Source organism: Colletotrichum jinshuiense, chromosome 2 (assembly GCF_051148585.1).
Source record: "Colletotrichum jinshuiense chromosome 2, complete sequence".
Lineage (NCBI taxonomy): Eukaryota > Fungi > Ascomycota > Sordariomycetes > Glomerellales > Glomerellaceae > Colletotrichum > Colletotrichum jinshuiense.
In genome coordinates, this window is record NC_139309.1 from 3,153,372 (window position 1) to 3,168,858 (window position 15,487).

At 56.1% G+C, this 15,487-nt stretch overlaps 3 protein-coding genes across 3 annotated transcripts; 2 read left to right on the forward strand and 1 right to left on the reverse strand.

The window, feature by feature from the left end:
• Positions 1 to 5,062: 5,062 nt before the first annotated feature.
• Positions 5,063 to 9,554, forward strand: EsH8_II_000858 (armadillo-type protein; the record flags this gene model as incomplete). Its single annotated transcript, XM_083264156.1, has 6 exons — positions 5,063 to 5,287; positions 5,409 to 5,429; positions 5,568 to 6,004; positions 6,641 to 6,821; positions 7,268 to 8,159; positions 8,230 to 9,554. The coding sequence occupies 6 exons, from the start codon at positions 5,063 to 5,065 to the stop codon at positions 9,552 to 9,554; spliced, it is 3,081 nt and encodes a 1,026-aa protein (XP_083121478.1).
• Positions 9,555 to 11,521: 1,967 nt separating this feature from the next.
• On the forward strand, positions 11,522 to 12,483 carry EsH8_II_000859 (putative serf family protein; the record flags this gene model as incomplete). The annotated part of the gene is made up of 3 exons (XM_083264157.1): positions 11,522 to 11,584; positions 12,039 to 12,123; positions 12,422 to 12,483. 3 exons carry the CDS (start codon positions 11,522 to 11,524, stop codon positions 12,481 to 12,483), a joined length of 210 nt encoding a protein of 69 aa, XP_083121479.1.
• A 1,639-nt stretch (positions 12,484 to 14,122) lies between these two features.
• On the reverse strand, positions 14,123 to 15,218 carry EsH8_II_000860 (cupredoxin domain-containing protein; the record flags this gene model as incomplete). The annotated part of the gene is made up of 3 exons (XM_083264158.1): positions 14,123 to 14,529; positions 14,589 to 14,826; positions 14,880 to 15,218. 3 exons carry the CDS (start codon positions 15,216 to 15,218, stop codon positions 14,123 to 14,125), a joined length of 984 nt encoding a protein of 327 aa, XP_083121480.1.
• Between the last annotated feature and the right edge of the window lie 269 nt (positions 15,219 to 15,487).

Sequence of the window (15,487 nt, forward strand, 5' to 3'; positions counted from 1 at the left end):
GCCCGGCTTTTGCTTCGGCGCCGACGAATTACTCGAAAAATTCAACTTTACCGAGTCTGGAGGTAGAAGTGACAAGACTTTACGCTGTTGTATCATCAGAGTTGCCTCCACACCTTGCAACGACACTCTACAACTACACTACTCCCTCTCTTGTGGCATGGTTGGGTCTGTCGTCACACATGCATATGATCAGAATCCTCCCCGCAGGGCTTCCCTCAGTACGACCCGCAGCAGATGATGCGGCGGCGTCGGCTGCATGTTGCGTTGGCAGAGGGAAAAATGTGGCAAGTCGTGTTGCAGCGCATCAGCAGCAATTGCCCCCCTCTTCGACTCCAGATGTCCGACCCTGGTCGGTTGGTACTGAAGCTGGCTGCCCCGCGATGCAACGAAGCATCTACATAACCACGCACCTTGACCACGAGCACCAACCCTAATCAGGGGGTGCAGAGTCAACCCGGAGAAAGGGCGTTGCGTTGACATCAGCCCTCTTCCGCTGTACTCACCAGCCCCTGGGCCGTTCTACGTGGCGTAAGCCCGGCCTTGTTAACGGCACGGTTGACCTGGATACAACCACGTTCGACTTCGGCCTCTGGGCCAGGCCTCTCTACTATGATGCAAGAGGGCGACCCCGCGAGTCACGACCTGCGGCCCCGAACTCTGCGGCGGATCGAGGGTCCAACCGCTTTGTTATCGGAGAGGGTCCTCCTGCTGGGGTATCACGACGCAGGAGAGCCAGCCAAGGGATTTGCCGCCTTTGCCTGATGGAACCTTTCACCAACGACAAGGGACCAGTGTCATTCTGGCAATTAAAAAAAGGGGTGGCGAGGGAATATCCGAACTAACTGATCGTCGAGCCGACATTCCTCGGGCTAGCGCAGAAAGTGGCAGATGGAAGGCCATTCAGCATTCTAGCCCATCGTCAATCTGCTAGGATCCGCCATCAAGCATCCTGCAAGTGACATGGGACGACAGCCAGAACACCTTTCGCTGCCCTTAAGCCTCCCACTGGTGAGGTACAAAGCTACCTTTAGGGCCGGTCTGAATAAGTCACCGCGGTCCGAGTCTGGAGCTTGTCTGGTCACTCTCCGCGCCAATGCCGCCTTCAACGCCTGTTTTGTCGCAGACTCGCAGATAGTCCACTCAATGCGGGCCCTAAAAGTCGGTGTAGAACCGAGCCGCTACAAGCCTACGAAAGCCCATGCTTACCGCCCAACTAATCAGTTTCTCTGACTGCTATTTTCGCTATTTTCACCATTCAACGATCCATTTGAGCGCCGCTCAAGACCCTTCGGCGGCATTATGACGAAGCCCTGGAGCTTCTGCCCCCAAACATGGATCTTCGCAAGCCGCCTGTCGTGTGGGAAGTGGGAAGATGCAAGTCACCTCGAGACCCTCCCAGCCCACCAGCGACGGTACGAGATGCGGCACCGACAAGCCTGCCTGCCTGCTGCTGCACAGCCGTGCCTAAATCGCGGGGCAGACCACGCATGTCTCTGGAAGCCCAGCTTGTTAGAGTTGTGCTGAGATTGATGCTGCAAAGCTACATACCGCCCGCCATGCCGAGCCAGGTGTACCTCTCGTTGACTCACCCGCAGGAAAATACAGCCCTTTGTAGATTCCGAAGACCAGACTAACCCGCAGCCCTAAGGCACACACATGTTGACTTTGTTTAAGCGAATTCAACATGCATATGATGCTGCAAGGCATCGTTCCTTGGACTCGGAAACCCGAGCTGGGTGAGCCCGCAGTCTGCTCCCCACCCAAGTTCCCCTCGTCTGGCAAGCGGCTGGTGTTTCGCGCGCTACCCAGCCCGGCCCAAAACCCCAGGTCGGGAGGACCCTGTCCTCCCGCCAGCGGCTTTGCGAAGGGGGGAAAAAAAAACAAGAAGAAAATTTAGGTGGGACGCTTTGATCTTGCAGAGCGGCAAGGCAAGGATGAACCTGATTTTGAAGGTTGAGCAATCTTCTGAGGCCCCATTCAGCGGTTCACCGATGGCGGGTTGTAACCATTTCCCTCGGCTGGTGTGCATACTCACTATGGAAGGCCCGCGGGATATCGCTGCTCAAGGACAGCCATCTCTTCGGCGTGGACCAATTAGGGCGATTCCACCACTTGTCTCAACATGGCTTTCACCGCAACCTGATAGTCGACGACAGACCGGAAAGGCACTTGAGAAGACTAGAGCGTTCATTGTTGATTCGAACGGTCAAGGCCGCTATTAACGGTAGATGAAACCCACCTACATGTGATTTGTCGTTGAATGGGCAGGCCAATGGCAGGGCCTAAAGTGTCAAACGAAACCCGATGTTATACCCCATGTGCACATCTTGCTGGTTGGCGAGCGGCCCTGGTCTGCCCACTCGATTCAGCAGATCGTCGACAGCTGTGGCACAGACATATCGTCAGTCCTTGTCCTCTTTTTTCTTCCTTTCAATCAACCATGGACAATTTTGACAATGCATGCTGCGGGCAGAGCGTTGCAGCCGCAGCCGAGCATGGGACCGTCACAACATTGTGTCCGCCCTAGCATAAAAAGTCGAGATGTTTTCGACGCGTTCTCGCTTGATCTGGGGAAAGTGCGTCGCCGTCGCACAGGGCTAACCAAGTCCCGAAAAGCGATGCGATGCAGGCAGTGCGCGGCACAGACTGTCGCTTCGACAGCCCACAGCACGGGCTACGGCTTCACCGCCTGACGAGGCATGCAAGACCTTGATTTGGAGGTTTGCTTTGCAGACAGCGCAAGAAGAGGTTACGTACAGGGTAACCCCCCAAGGAATCGAGGACTAGCTGGCAGATTGGCAATTCGACAGAGCCAAGCAAGAAGACGAAGTGAGGGATCGGTGACAAGCCGGTTGAGACTCAACGGAAAGCAACGTGGAAACGAACAGACTTTGCACAAAAGGGGATCTCGGACCTCCTGTCAGACCGAGATAGAGTTTCCGATGCACTGACAAAAGCCATTTCTGTCGTCAGCGCTCGCACAGGATTGACAAGCGTGGGCTGTGGGCCAACCGCTCTGCACTGAACCCAAGAGAAGAAAGCCCCTGACAAGGACGCGGAACAAGACAATCAACTGGGACTAGTACGGACGTCTTCCGACCTCCGACCTGCTAGACTCGGCGGTTTCTGTGGCTATTAGTGCGCCAGCCCCTCCCTTACCAAAGGAGGAGGGGGACGGGGAGGGGGAGGGGGTAAAGAGAGAAGGAAGTGGAGGGGTAGTAGTGGTTTGTCTGGCATGCTCACCCTCTTACATGCCACGAGAAGAAGCCGGACACGACCGAATAAGCCGAAAACTGACGGTAGGAGGCATAAGCCAGCTCAAAAACGGCTTGCCGTTGTGCAGTTTCACCGCTACGGCTCGCAAGGCACCGGACGAAAAACAGCACGGTGAGGTTGGAGCATGTATTGGAGCACCTGCGAGGTACCAGAGAACCAAGTGCAACCTTGCTCTGTCCGGCTGTATGTCAATGCTCCTCCTGGGCGCGGGATGGTTTGAACAGGGTTCCCAAAGGCGGCGCCCATGGTCTTTCACTGGCCATTTTGCCTTTCTGGGAAGAGACATGCCGAATGCTCCCAAGCTGCGCGTCAGGACACCATCCAACATTGGCCACATGCACCGCGGTTATAGTGCACGCACGATGCTGTCCAGACTTTGTACCTGCTCTTGGATACCCGCAACTTTCCCTCCCACCTGGCCAGGTACGGCGGGCGATGGACTGGGGCGCTACCCTGGCCAGGGACAGGGTAAAGCGTGGTACCGCAATACGGCGCAAGGTACTTTGCCTGCCTTAGCTCGGGCAGTCACTGAGAGAGTCTCTGAGCAGAGAGGGGACAGTCTCGTCACCAGTTGCCTGCCAGGTCCCTTGGGCACCAGACACCCCAAGCTTGCCCAGGCCAGCGAGTTAGATGCTGTGGTTCCAGTCTGTGGTTCCTCTGCGATGTGGCCCCCGTCAAATGGGCCCCCCCGGTCGTCAGTGCAGGGGTATCTTGGGCCGCCGTCTGGCCTGCCACGCCCTCTCAACCGTGCTTGTCTCCCACACCTAAAAATCGCTACATTACCTTCTTATCCTCCAAACCTGCTCTTTCGTTTCTCCCCACGTTTGTCGGTTTCTTGCCCAGTCTCTTTCTGTACACCATCTTGTGTGTCCTTGTATTCCAAACCCCTCTCCAGCCTGTCGCTCCTGGCTCTCCAGGACGCGACGTGTGAGACTATCTTCTGAGTGTATACTCTGTATTGGACTGGGCAAGAAGCAGAAAGGAAGAAAACGAAAAAGGTGAGTTTCCATTATTTTATTCCGCTGTGCTGCTCGGTTGCTGTATTGCATCCACATCGACGGATGCACGAGCTTTGCGATTGGGAGTAGCTGCGACATGGCAACAAGAAACACACACAGAGAGGGGAAACACTTTTGGTCCCCTTTTTTCAGATTGCCGTCAACTCAGCAAGCCTATCTGTTCGCCGGGCTTCAATGCGCAAAGCGCACCCAAGGTCTACCGCTTGACGCCAAACTACACCGCAAAGCCGGCCTGCCAGACAACAGAGGAAGAGAAGAAAAAGAAGAAAAAAAGAGGTAGGGGTGCGCGGCAGATGAGGAAGAAACAACGACTACGACAATTTCGGGATGCGATTTGAAGACACGGAAAAGGCAGGAGTTGCAAGGCGAGACACTAGAGTCTCACGCTGCCCGCGTAGCTTCAGCTGCTGCCATGGGTCCTCGGCCATCATCCTCCTTGTCTTCAGTGCTTCACCGACTGCCGCCCGCATTTGGGGAAGACCAAAAGAACCCCCCGGACCAGTACCACCCGACTTCGCCAAATCCGCACCCCGCCTCCGATTTTCCTTGTTTCCAAAACCGCAGCCCTCGCTCTGTTCTGTGTTTCTTGTCGTCACCGCCGTCGCTCCCAATCCACCTACAGCAGCCTTTTGCGCCGGCCTTTTCCTCAAATCCTGCATGCATTTGTCGCTGACCGCCGTTCTTACTGGATGCCAGCAGCTGGATAGAACCCGCCGCACTTTGGCCCCTTTGCGCCGTGTATACGAGTTGTCGGAATAAGCCGAACCATGGACGAACTGCGCTTCCGATCCCAACAATCCCCCCGTAACGAGCCCACGATGAACACATTTGTCTCACCTCCGCGGAACGGCAATCGCCTGCCCCAGCCTGTTCAGGCCCACGATGGACGAGGTGCCCTGCCTCGCCGCTTCACTACCGACTCGGGGCGTGTACCAACATTGTCTTCCATTACTGGCCAGCGCGGCCCTGACCTCGGCGGTCAGGATTATAACGTACGTCTGTTCCTCTTGCATTGGACTTCGGCTCTTTTGCGCAATCCCGCCCGCGGCTTCGTTAGCCCATGGCGCGCCGAGATTTTGTGAGAATGCGGCTAACATTGCATTGCGTACCCAGACTTTGCACAAAGTTCAATTGGTATGTGGTCTTCCACTGCCCCGCCCTCGACCCTTGCTCGGTCGCGGTGGAATAATGGCGGCAGACAGTCTGCAGGCGCCACGAAACCCCAGACAGTCGGATAACGTTTGAGGGGGGCCAGGCTAACAGCTGAACCAGATTGAGAAAAAGAAGGTTGAGTATGAGAGACTCCGCGAACAGAGACGCCGTTTCGAGATGGAGATGCAGAAGCTGGAGCAGGCGCAGCGTCGCGAGGAGATGGAGCTTGCCAAGATGCAGGACGACCTCCGCCATGGCCATCAGTCGGAGCCCACGACGCCGCCCGAATATCACGAGTCCTCCGGCTTCCCCACCATGTTCTCGCGCCCGAACCGATACTCGACCTCCAGCTTGACCTCGCCCCCCGGCCTGTTCAACCGCCCTGGCCGCTCGGGATCGCAGCTCACCTCTCCTCAGTCGACCCTGATGCAGTCACGCTTCACTTTTGACGACCACCTGCCGTCCCGATCCGTGCCGGGCTCCCGCAGAAACAGCGACGAGGATGAGAAGGAGGAGGCGGTCCGTCAGGACCCGACCAGCCATCGGTCTTCCAATGCGTAAGTCCCGTGACCTTTGCTGTATGCTATCGTGGACAAGTCGTTGGGTGAGTATGGTGATGCTTGGCGATGTTGGCTTTGTTGAAATCGTCTTGTATGGCCGAGAGGACGAACATCTGGCTATATTGGAGGTTTTGCCCAACCAGAAGGCGCAACGGTTACTCCCTTCCCCCGCTGGCTTTGCTCTGGATTCTTCGGCCCACCCGTTGATGAAAAGCTGGACCTCGAGCCTCGAGCCCTTTCCAAATTCTTCAACCTCCAACGTTCAAAGCTAGAACTCAACGACAACGACAACAACGCACCTCCCACGCGCATTTACTCACGTCGCAAGACAACTTTGTGACTCTGGGCTTTCATTCACGCAACAAAACTCTCACGCGCTTGGTCTATTTTTACAATCCCGCGGAGCTCAAATACATCGATCCAACCGTGGCACCTACCCGCCCGCGCAAAGTCTCTTACAGTCTGGAAGGCTTAATAGACCCGCCCAGAGCCAATTCATACAGCCAGCAAGCGACTCCCTCTGCGGTTTCGTTTCTATCCGAAGCGGCCCTCGACTTGTCCAACCAGTTCTACATACTTGACCACAGCAGCAACATCAACTTGAGCAATGGCTGACTTTGGTTCTTCCGACAGCTACAACAGGTACTCGATGCCCGTCACCCGCTCCCGAACCGGGCTCTACGGCTCCGACCTTGACCAGACCGGCACTGCTCGCTTCCTCTTTGGCGAGGAGGATGCTTCCGGCGATTCCAAGTACGGACAGGGCAACGGCGACGACAACTTCCCGACCCTGGTTCGCCGCGACGATCAAATGGTAAGTGACATTTCGTCTTCTTCTTCAGTCCCCATTCTCTCATATTATCCAACGCGGCAAGCATGTGAGTGGCCAATATTTGGCCGACTTAGAAAGCCCACATGTTTTCCTCGGTAGTTGACTGAGGTTGAGTCCCAAACCTCAAGGCGGGAAGGTGCGAGCCGCAAGCAACAGCACCGCACCTTGCAAACCTTGCCTTCACTTTGCAATTCCCATTCACCCCACCCACCTGTCCCGGAAATTTCCTCTCCTTCCCTCCCTCGTTCGCAAATTTCTCTCTCTCTCAAGTCGATAGAGGAAACCCCATAACTTTCCTTTTTCCTTTGCACCACTTCCATTCGTTCCTTCCGCGCCAGGGTCAGAGTTATGCAAGGATTTTGAACTGTCGACACAAACCCACAACTGTCAGCCTCTGTTCAAGTGTTGACATAGCTTGCGTCGTATAGCTCTCTGCATCTTCCGCTGCCCTTGATCTTGCCCTCTCTCCCTCGCCCGCTCCTGACGCGCCTTCTTCCAACGGTTGGGGCAATATTAACCGTCACCGAACCCAACAGAGCTTGTCTGCTATCAACACGTCTTCTCTCAACGGAGCTGCCTCTTCCGGAGACATCGGCAACCGATCTTCTGTCCGCCACTCGCTCGATCTCAAGTTCTTCCCAGACGCCCCTTCCGATAACCAGGGTCCCATCGTCTCGCCCACCGGCAACCATAACCATATCATGGCCACTCCCCCCAAGCTGCAGAGCTCCTTCTCTGCCAACGACGTACCCACCGTCAAGAGCACGAACAACGCCTCCGTCACCAACAACCACGCTCAGCAGCACTTCCACAACCACAATGCCAGCATCGGCCGCATTCCCGCTGGTGCCGTCCACAGCCGCCACAGCCGTGAGCTGTCCAACGATAACAACATGGGCGGCGCCCGCGAGCAGGCCGGACCCTACCCCTCCATCCAGTCGGCTCTCCAGGCCAGCGCCACTCCTTTTGGTCCTGGCGCCCCGGGTCAGGGTTTCCCTCACACTTCCCAGGGCAACCAGACCCCGAATGGCACTGCCACTGCTGGCCCCAACAACGGCTACGGCGGCGGTGGTGGTGGTGGCGGCGGCGGCGGCTTCTTCCCCACTGGCTATGTTTCGCCCACTTCCAATGGCCCTCCCGCCTCTGGTCCCTACGGCATGCCTCTGTTGGCCATGAGCATGCAGAACATGAACCTCAACGGAAACAACATGTATCCTGCTCAGAACTACGCTGGCTACGGCGCGCTCTACAACCAGCAGCCTCAGCCTCGTGACAGCCAGGCCCGTGTCATCCAGCACCGCCGCCAGATGGATAACGAAGGTACGGTTTTTTTTTTTCTTTTTTTCTGCTCCCTCGCCTTTTTCCGTATCACGTCACTAACATCCCCCAGCCATGTCGCGCTATAACGGACTTGCCCTGGAGAACGTCGGTGGACAAATCTACGATCTCTGCAAGGACCAACACGGCTGCCGCTATCTGCAAAAGAAGCTCGAGGAGCGCAACCCTGAACAGGTCCACATGATTTGGCTCGAGACCAACCAGCACGTCATCGAGCTCATGACGGACCCCTTTGGCAACTACTTGTGCCAGAAGCTTTTGGAGTTCTGCAACGACGACGAGCGTACCGTTCTGATCCAGAATGCCGCCGTCGATATGGTCCGCATTGCCCTCAACCAGCATGGCACTCGTGCTCTGCAGAAGATGATCGAGTTCGTCACCACCCCGACTCAGATCGAGATGATCATCAACGCGCTCCGCTTCCAGGTCGTCGAGCTCATCCAGGACCTCAACGGCAACCACGTCATCCAGAAGTGCCTCAACAAGCTCAGCGCTCAGGACGCCCAGTTCATCTTCGACGCTGTTGGCACCAACTGCGTTGATGTCGGCACCCACCGCCACGGATGCTGCGTTCTTCAGCGCTGCATCGACCACGCCTCTGGCGAGCAGAAGGTCTGGCTGATTGCCAAGATCACCGAGCACGCCCCGATTCTCGTGCAAGACCCCTTTGGCAACTATGTGGTCCAGTACATCATCGACCTCAACGAGCCTTCCTTCACCGAGCCCATTGTGCGCATGTTCCAGAACCGCATCGGCCAGCTGTCCCGTCACAAGTTCAGCTCCAACGTCATCGAGAAGTGTCTGCGTTGCTCCCAGGAGCCCTCCCGTGACATGATTGTCGACGAGCTTCTGAACCCTGGCGAGATCGAGCGACTCCTTCGCGACTCCTACGCCAACTATGTCATCCAGACCGCGCTTGAGTACGCGACCCCTCAGAGCAAGTACCGCCTCGTGGACGCCATTCGGCCCATCCTGCCGTCCATCCGCTCAACCCCTTACGGCCGTCGTATCCAGGCCAAGATCCAGGCCTTTGAGGGCCGTGGCAGCGCCACCTCCAGCGGACAGGCCACTCCTGCGGACCCCAGCCAGGGCCAGATCCCCCTGCGCCCCGGTCACAACCGTGCCATGTCCAACAGCACGTCCGTCATCGCTCCCGGCGGCGCTTTCGGCAACGGGCTCAACGGGCTCAATGGCGGCCTCGGCGGCGGCATGGCTCCTCGTGGCAACCAGGCCAGCTACCCCGCGGCCTCCAACATCACGGTGCCCCCTCCCGGTCCCCAGAACCAGCGCATGCAGCAGTACGGCTTCAACGCCCAGCAGCGCACCAACGGCGGTGCTCCTGCCGACGCGGGCGCTGGCGAGTCTCAATGGTTGTAATTGTATTCGACGCGTTGTCGACGTCTTTGGACCCCGGGATCCCACTTCTAATGGTACGAAATGTGACTCGGGCACTCGACGACAAACATAATGGGTGGCATGATGCTTTCCGCAACGGTTTTCTTTTCGACACAGCACGGCGACAACGCAGCAACGACTTGACGATCTTTTCCTTTCCCTGTCTGTGCAAACACCAAAATCATCCTCCAGCAACATACAACATCGCAACACACCCCCACCTCTTCATCCGTCGAGCACGGCGGTCTTGCACCTGGTTGCAAGGCTTGCTTTGTGTGTACACTATGGATTCGGGCAGCGTACGGATGCCCCCTCCGGCATTTGCAGCGCAAACACAAGAATCGCATTCTGCTTCTCGGCAGCCGTCACCAGATCGGACGGAGCCTTCCAATAGGCTTGTACTTGATTCGATGCGAACATCGACATAGACGAACTTTTCCCTTTTGTTTTTACCGACTTTCTTTGGTGTCTTTTCTCCGATTTCCTACTTTCGCTTTCGATTCTTCTCGCTCGCTTTCCAAGGATACGGCCAGCTCCTTGGTTCATGATTGGATCGGACTCACGACAACACCGGCCTAATTCTCTGAACGATATGCCAGTTACGACGCTGATCATGGGATGCGCAACGATTTCAGGAAGAGTTTGGTTTCTTTCTTATACGAGCAATGACCCTCCCGGTGCATCGAAAGCCTTCATTGGTGGCCTTCTCAGCCTTGCGATATAGCTCCATTTGGGGAGCCTCGTCGCCGAAGAGGGCTTGACAAGTCTATACGGGAGTCGCCCAAACGCACACGCATTGCATGGGGGCCAGCGTTGGGACATGATAGCATCAGAGGCAGTCTTTCTTTCTCTTTCGCATGTGGTTGGCGTCTCGTTTCTTGTTTTTCGACATGGGCCGCGTGGTATGACGTCCAACTCTCATGGCTCTTCTGATTGGGAGGGCACAACTGGCAAGACTTGGAGGATCATCAGCGGGGCCATGGGCTCTCGCATCTTGGGAGTTTCTGGAACAGATTCGATCGGCCTTCTGCAGATTGGAGAAAGCTTTCTTGTGTGTGTAAGAGATTTCTAGGGATGAAAATTGGCGTTACTTTTGCTTTCTGGCCGGCGGGGGTGAAGATGTGCATGGGGGGGTTCGATCGATTTGCGTAGGCTCTTTAGCGAATGCCCACCACACCCTACGACCGCGCATGTATCTAGGCAGACAGTCAAGACGAGTTCTTGAGTAAACTTTACGGATCCCCTGACACTTTATGATGTGAGCTGTATGCTGCGTGATGTGTGACAAGTACTTTATGAGATTATGTTCTCCGAGACTGGGTCTTATTGCTTTCCTGACGCTGCGTTCCTAGCCGCTCAGTCACGACCACATTTGGGTTGCACAGAGGGGATCAAATTAAGTGAGACGGGAGCAAGTCGAGGAATCCAACGGAGCATGTGGGAGTTGCCTCCGCGCGAAAAAAAAGAAACGGCCTATGATTGGTCCAAATCCCGAACCCACCCCTTTCCCCCACGGCAACAGGCGTGTTCCAGAGCACCTGATGCGGCTGATCAGAGTGTGGGCACAGCCTCACTGTGCGGCAAACTTCGCGGCGAGCAGGCGCGGGCGGGAAGGGGGTAAGGGGAAAAAAGGCCAGCGCAGTTTTTTTTATTTTTTATTTTATTTTTTAGGCTTTTTTTTTTTTTTTGGTCCCCCGGTCGCGACCGAGGGCCTCCTTTTCTTGAACTTTTTGACGTCTTCTTTTTTTTTTTCCCCCTCCCCCGTCTGTCGGACAACGCACGCACCATAGCGAAGAAGACAACCGAAACACACGCACCTCGCAGTGATTAAAGAAGCGGCTCCGCACGGTCTTGCCTTCCTTTCAAACTTTCCCTTTTTTTTTTTTTTCCCTCTTCCGCAATCGCGAACTCGATAACCACCAACCCCACCACCCTTCTCACCCGTCAAAATGACCCGTGGCAACCAGCGCGACAAGGCCCGTGAGGCCGCCCAGAAGAAGTTGGCTTCTCAGGTGAGATTTTTATTTTATTACTTTTCTTTTTTTTGGGAGGGTGGAACGGATTGTTCGTTTCGTGTTTGCTTGCAACTACTGGGGAGGGAATTGGGGATGGGTGATGAGTGGTCTGGTGATCGGTCAGCCGATCGCAGTCGCCCTTCGACTCGGGCTCTCACCGCGAGTTTCTACCGTGATCCTCGCATGCCGCTCTCACGTCTTAAAGGGACAAGGAGGAAGAGGAGGAGGCAGAGGGGGGAGGGGAGGAGTTGTCTCCCGTGTCTCCCCTCCAGCCCCGGCTGGAGCAGCCGGATCTGCAATGTGGAGATGCCGAAACGGGCGGCAACGACGGGAGCTCGCTTTGTTCGGGTCACCCCCGGGAGTTGGATGTTTTTTATCAAGTTTTCATTTTTCTCTGGCCGCCTACTTAAAGCGATTGGATTACTGACGATGCCTGGTGATGGACGTACAGAAGAAGGGAAACAGCATGAGCGGCACCGAGATGCAGCGCGCAAAGGAGTCCGCCGCCGAGATCATGAGACAGAAGCAGGCTGCTGGTAAGTTCTTGTCTCCTATTTTTGGGGGCCCTTGATTTTTCTCCTCTCCCCTTTTCGCCCCCCCGGGCCCTTCTTCATAGATGGCCACCGAGCGCCGTTGAGGGCAAGGACGATATGTCCTCGCCCCCCTGAATCCCTCCACGCGCCCGCGCGTTCATCCGGACTGGGGACGGCGGTGATCGCTTACGGGGCTGAGTCACATCGGGAAAAACGCGGCTGAAGAAGGGGAAAGGAGGGGTGGGCTTACGTGTGTCGATGGCGAGAGACGCAAACGCTGACGATTCGTTCTCTTTTGCAGCTGAGGCCAGAAAGGCCGGAGGAGGCGATGCAGCGGGAGGCAAGGACGCGAAGAAGAAGTAGAACGGGGCGCGAGAAGAAGGGCGTGTGTTCCCCCTCTCTCTTGTCCTCTCTTACTTTTATTGGCGAGAGTCGGCTTCCTCCTGCTTCCCCCGTTGGACTCCGTCGACCTAGCTCTCATGTCGTGGCTCGTATCTTGCACTCACACCAACTCCTATCTGCTGATAAGGAGTAGGAGAGGGAGGGGCGCAGTTGATGAGTAGTGGATGAGATGAGTAAGCATGTGGATGCCGAACTCGAACCTCTCGGGGAGGAGAGGAATGCGGAGAGGTCAAAGTGGAAGAGATGAGAGGGGGTAGAGAGAGAAGGGGGGAGATGGAGAGACAGAGGAAACACGGGGAAAGCAGTTTTCTCCTTTCCCCCGCCCCTTTTCGTCCTTCCTTTCCTCCCCCCCCCCCTCCCTTTTCTTGCTCCCGGAGGAACACACGCAAAACTACGACGGCAAACGAAATTCACTAATGGCTTCCCTTTTATTATATTTTGACAAGGCGATGGAGGTGCATTCGGCGTGGCATTGGACGGGACTATCACTATCACATTCAGTAAAAAACTCGCAAAAAAAATAAAACCTACTACACTTACATCAAATACTGCGTAAACCACCTCAGTGGGAGAAAGATATATATAGAGGGAGGGTGGCGGGGGGGGGGCATTCTCTATTCAAGTTCGCTCACTCGCTCACTCGCTCACTGACTGACTGGCTAACTGACTGACTGACTGACTGACTCATTCACTCATTCACTCACCTCTCACTCACCTTGCACTCACCCCGTTTTACTCACAGTCGGTCGGTCAGTCGGTCGTCAACAACATCCAATCCCACCATAAACAGCCGGCCAGGCGAGGCAAACAACCAACCAACCAATACGGGTTCCCCGGCAGCAGGAACTTCCGCAAAGTTGCGTAAATAACGACGATACCACTAACGAAATTGGAAAAATATGAAAAACGGCAGACCACATGACCGATGACGGCGGGCCTGGGAGCCCCGGCTCACTGACGGACGATCAAACCACGACCCGATGAGCCCGTAACAGGATCTGAGCCATCCGCCCTCCGGACGCTTTGGTCGTTGTTCCAAATCGGCAAAAGGCCGCCCGGTCATCGCAATCGGATACCTCTAGCACACCCGCCGCACTGAGAACACACCCGCACCGAGAACACACGGATTCAAGAGGTTGGCTTCAGCGTCATCATTTCTTCGTCCCATTTATTGATTCCTATTAATTGGGTGCGAAAAGAGTTTTTCCATCCAGGAAATACGAACCAGTCATACTCTGTAATTATCCCCTAAACCCCCCGTAAATTCCCTCCTTTCCCTCCCTCTTTCTGCTGAAAGGGGAGCGGGCTCAACCCAGACAAAAGAAAGAGTCGCCATCTGCCGCGGCCTTCCAGGCCGGACTATGTAATCCCACTCTTTTTATACTCGTCTCCACATCCAACAATGAGAAATCTACATGGTAGAAAAAAGAAAAGAGAATAGGTCGTGAGTTCCTACGTGTAACAACAACAACAACAACAACTCCGGATATGTGGTATCGTTCCCAGCGGAGTGGGTTAAAAAAAAACAGGTTCTTCCCGGATGCTAAAATGGACTACTAAAGAAGCGGTTTACACGACAAGGAGTGTAACCCAATCTTCTTTAGGCCTCCATCATGTTCATGGGGAGAGAGCCTGCCATGCCGCCAAAGGAGCCAACGCCTTGTGCTGCGGCGGCAGGGAACGAGCCGGCAGTGCAGGTAACAGCGCAGACGCAGGCACCGTTGCCGTTGATCTGTCCCGTGCCGGTCTGGATCTCACCAGCGGCAGGGGCGGCGGGAGCAGCGGGGGCGGCAGCGGGAGGGGCCTCGGCAGGGGGGGCGGCGGAGGGAGCCGCCGGGGCAGCGGGGGCAGCAGCGGGAGGAGTGCCGCCGGTGATGGCGCTGGGAGCGCCTTTGCCCTTCTGCTGGATAGCCATGGACTGGAACAGGGCCTGGGTCTTTTCGGCGGTAGGGTTGATGGAGAACGTCATGCCCTTGCCGCAGTGGTTGGCCTGGGCACAGAAGAACCCTGGGACACGTGTTAGTCGGAGGGCGTGGGCCGAGGAGTACGTGCTTGGAGTGACTTACACAGAGGCTCCGAGACCATGACTTGCATGGCAACCTGAGGAGGGGGGCTGACGGTGTTGTTGGGGTTGGCCATGAACCCAGAGTTCATGCCGCCGGCCAGGGGGTCGCAGGGGGTCGCGAAAGCAGACTGGGTGGCGGTGTGGTTCTGGCTCATGAAAGTGAAGACGACCATGTCACCGACGTTTGCCTTGATCTGGTCCGGGACGAAGACGAGACCAGAGGGGCCACCAACGGTAACCTTGGGAGCAATGTTAGTCAAACTCGCAGTGGGACTTCGGATAATCGACTTGCCTGGTGAGTGACCGGAGCGGCGGGGGCAGCGGGGGCAGCAGGGGCAGCAGGCGCGGCGGGCGCGGCGGGCGCGGCGGGGGCAGGAGCGGCAGCACCGCCAGCGGGCGGGTTGATGTTGATTGTGGGAGCACCGGCGCCCGGGTTCGCCCAGATGATGATGACCTCGGTGACCTGAGAGTTGGAGACGCCGAAACCGGACATGCCCGCGGGAAGATTCGAGAGCTGAGCAGCGGAGGACTCCTTCTTGTGGCCGTCTCGACGGACTGGGTAGTGGTTGCGGACCGACTTGGCAGAGGCCAAGACGGCGCTGGAGAGGGCTAATACGGCGGAGAACTTCATCTTGACGGTTGGTGTGTTGTTGTCGATTAGGGTGACGTTTGTTCTTTTGTATATCGAAGACGGCACGATCCTATGTCCCTTCTCTTTTCTTTAATTGTTTCTCTTCCCTGAAGATTGGTTGATGCGAGACTGCTAGAGCCCGGTAAGTCGAAAGGAATAAAAGGGTTTAGTAATGCTGGAATGGCGAGGGCCTGCTCGTGACGAAGAAGAGTGAACACGGAACCGAAGAGAACGAAAACCACACAAGAATGAGTGAGGACGCAAGGCGG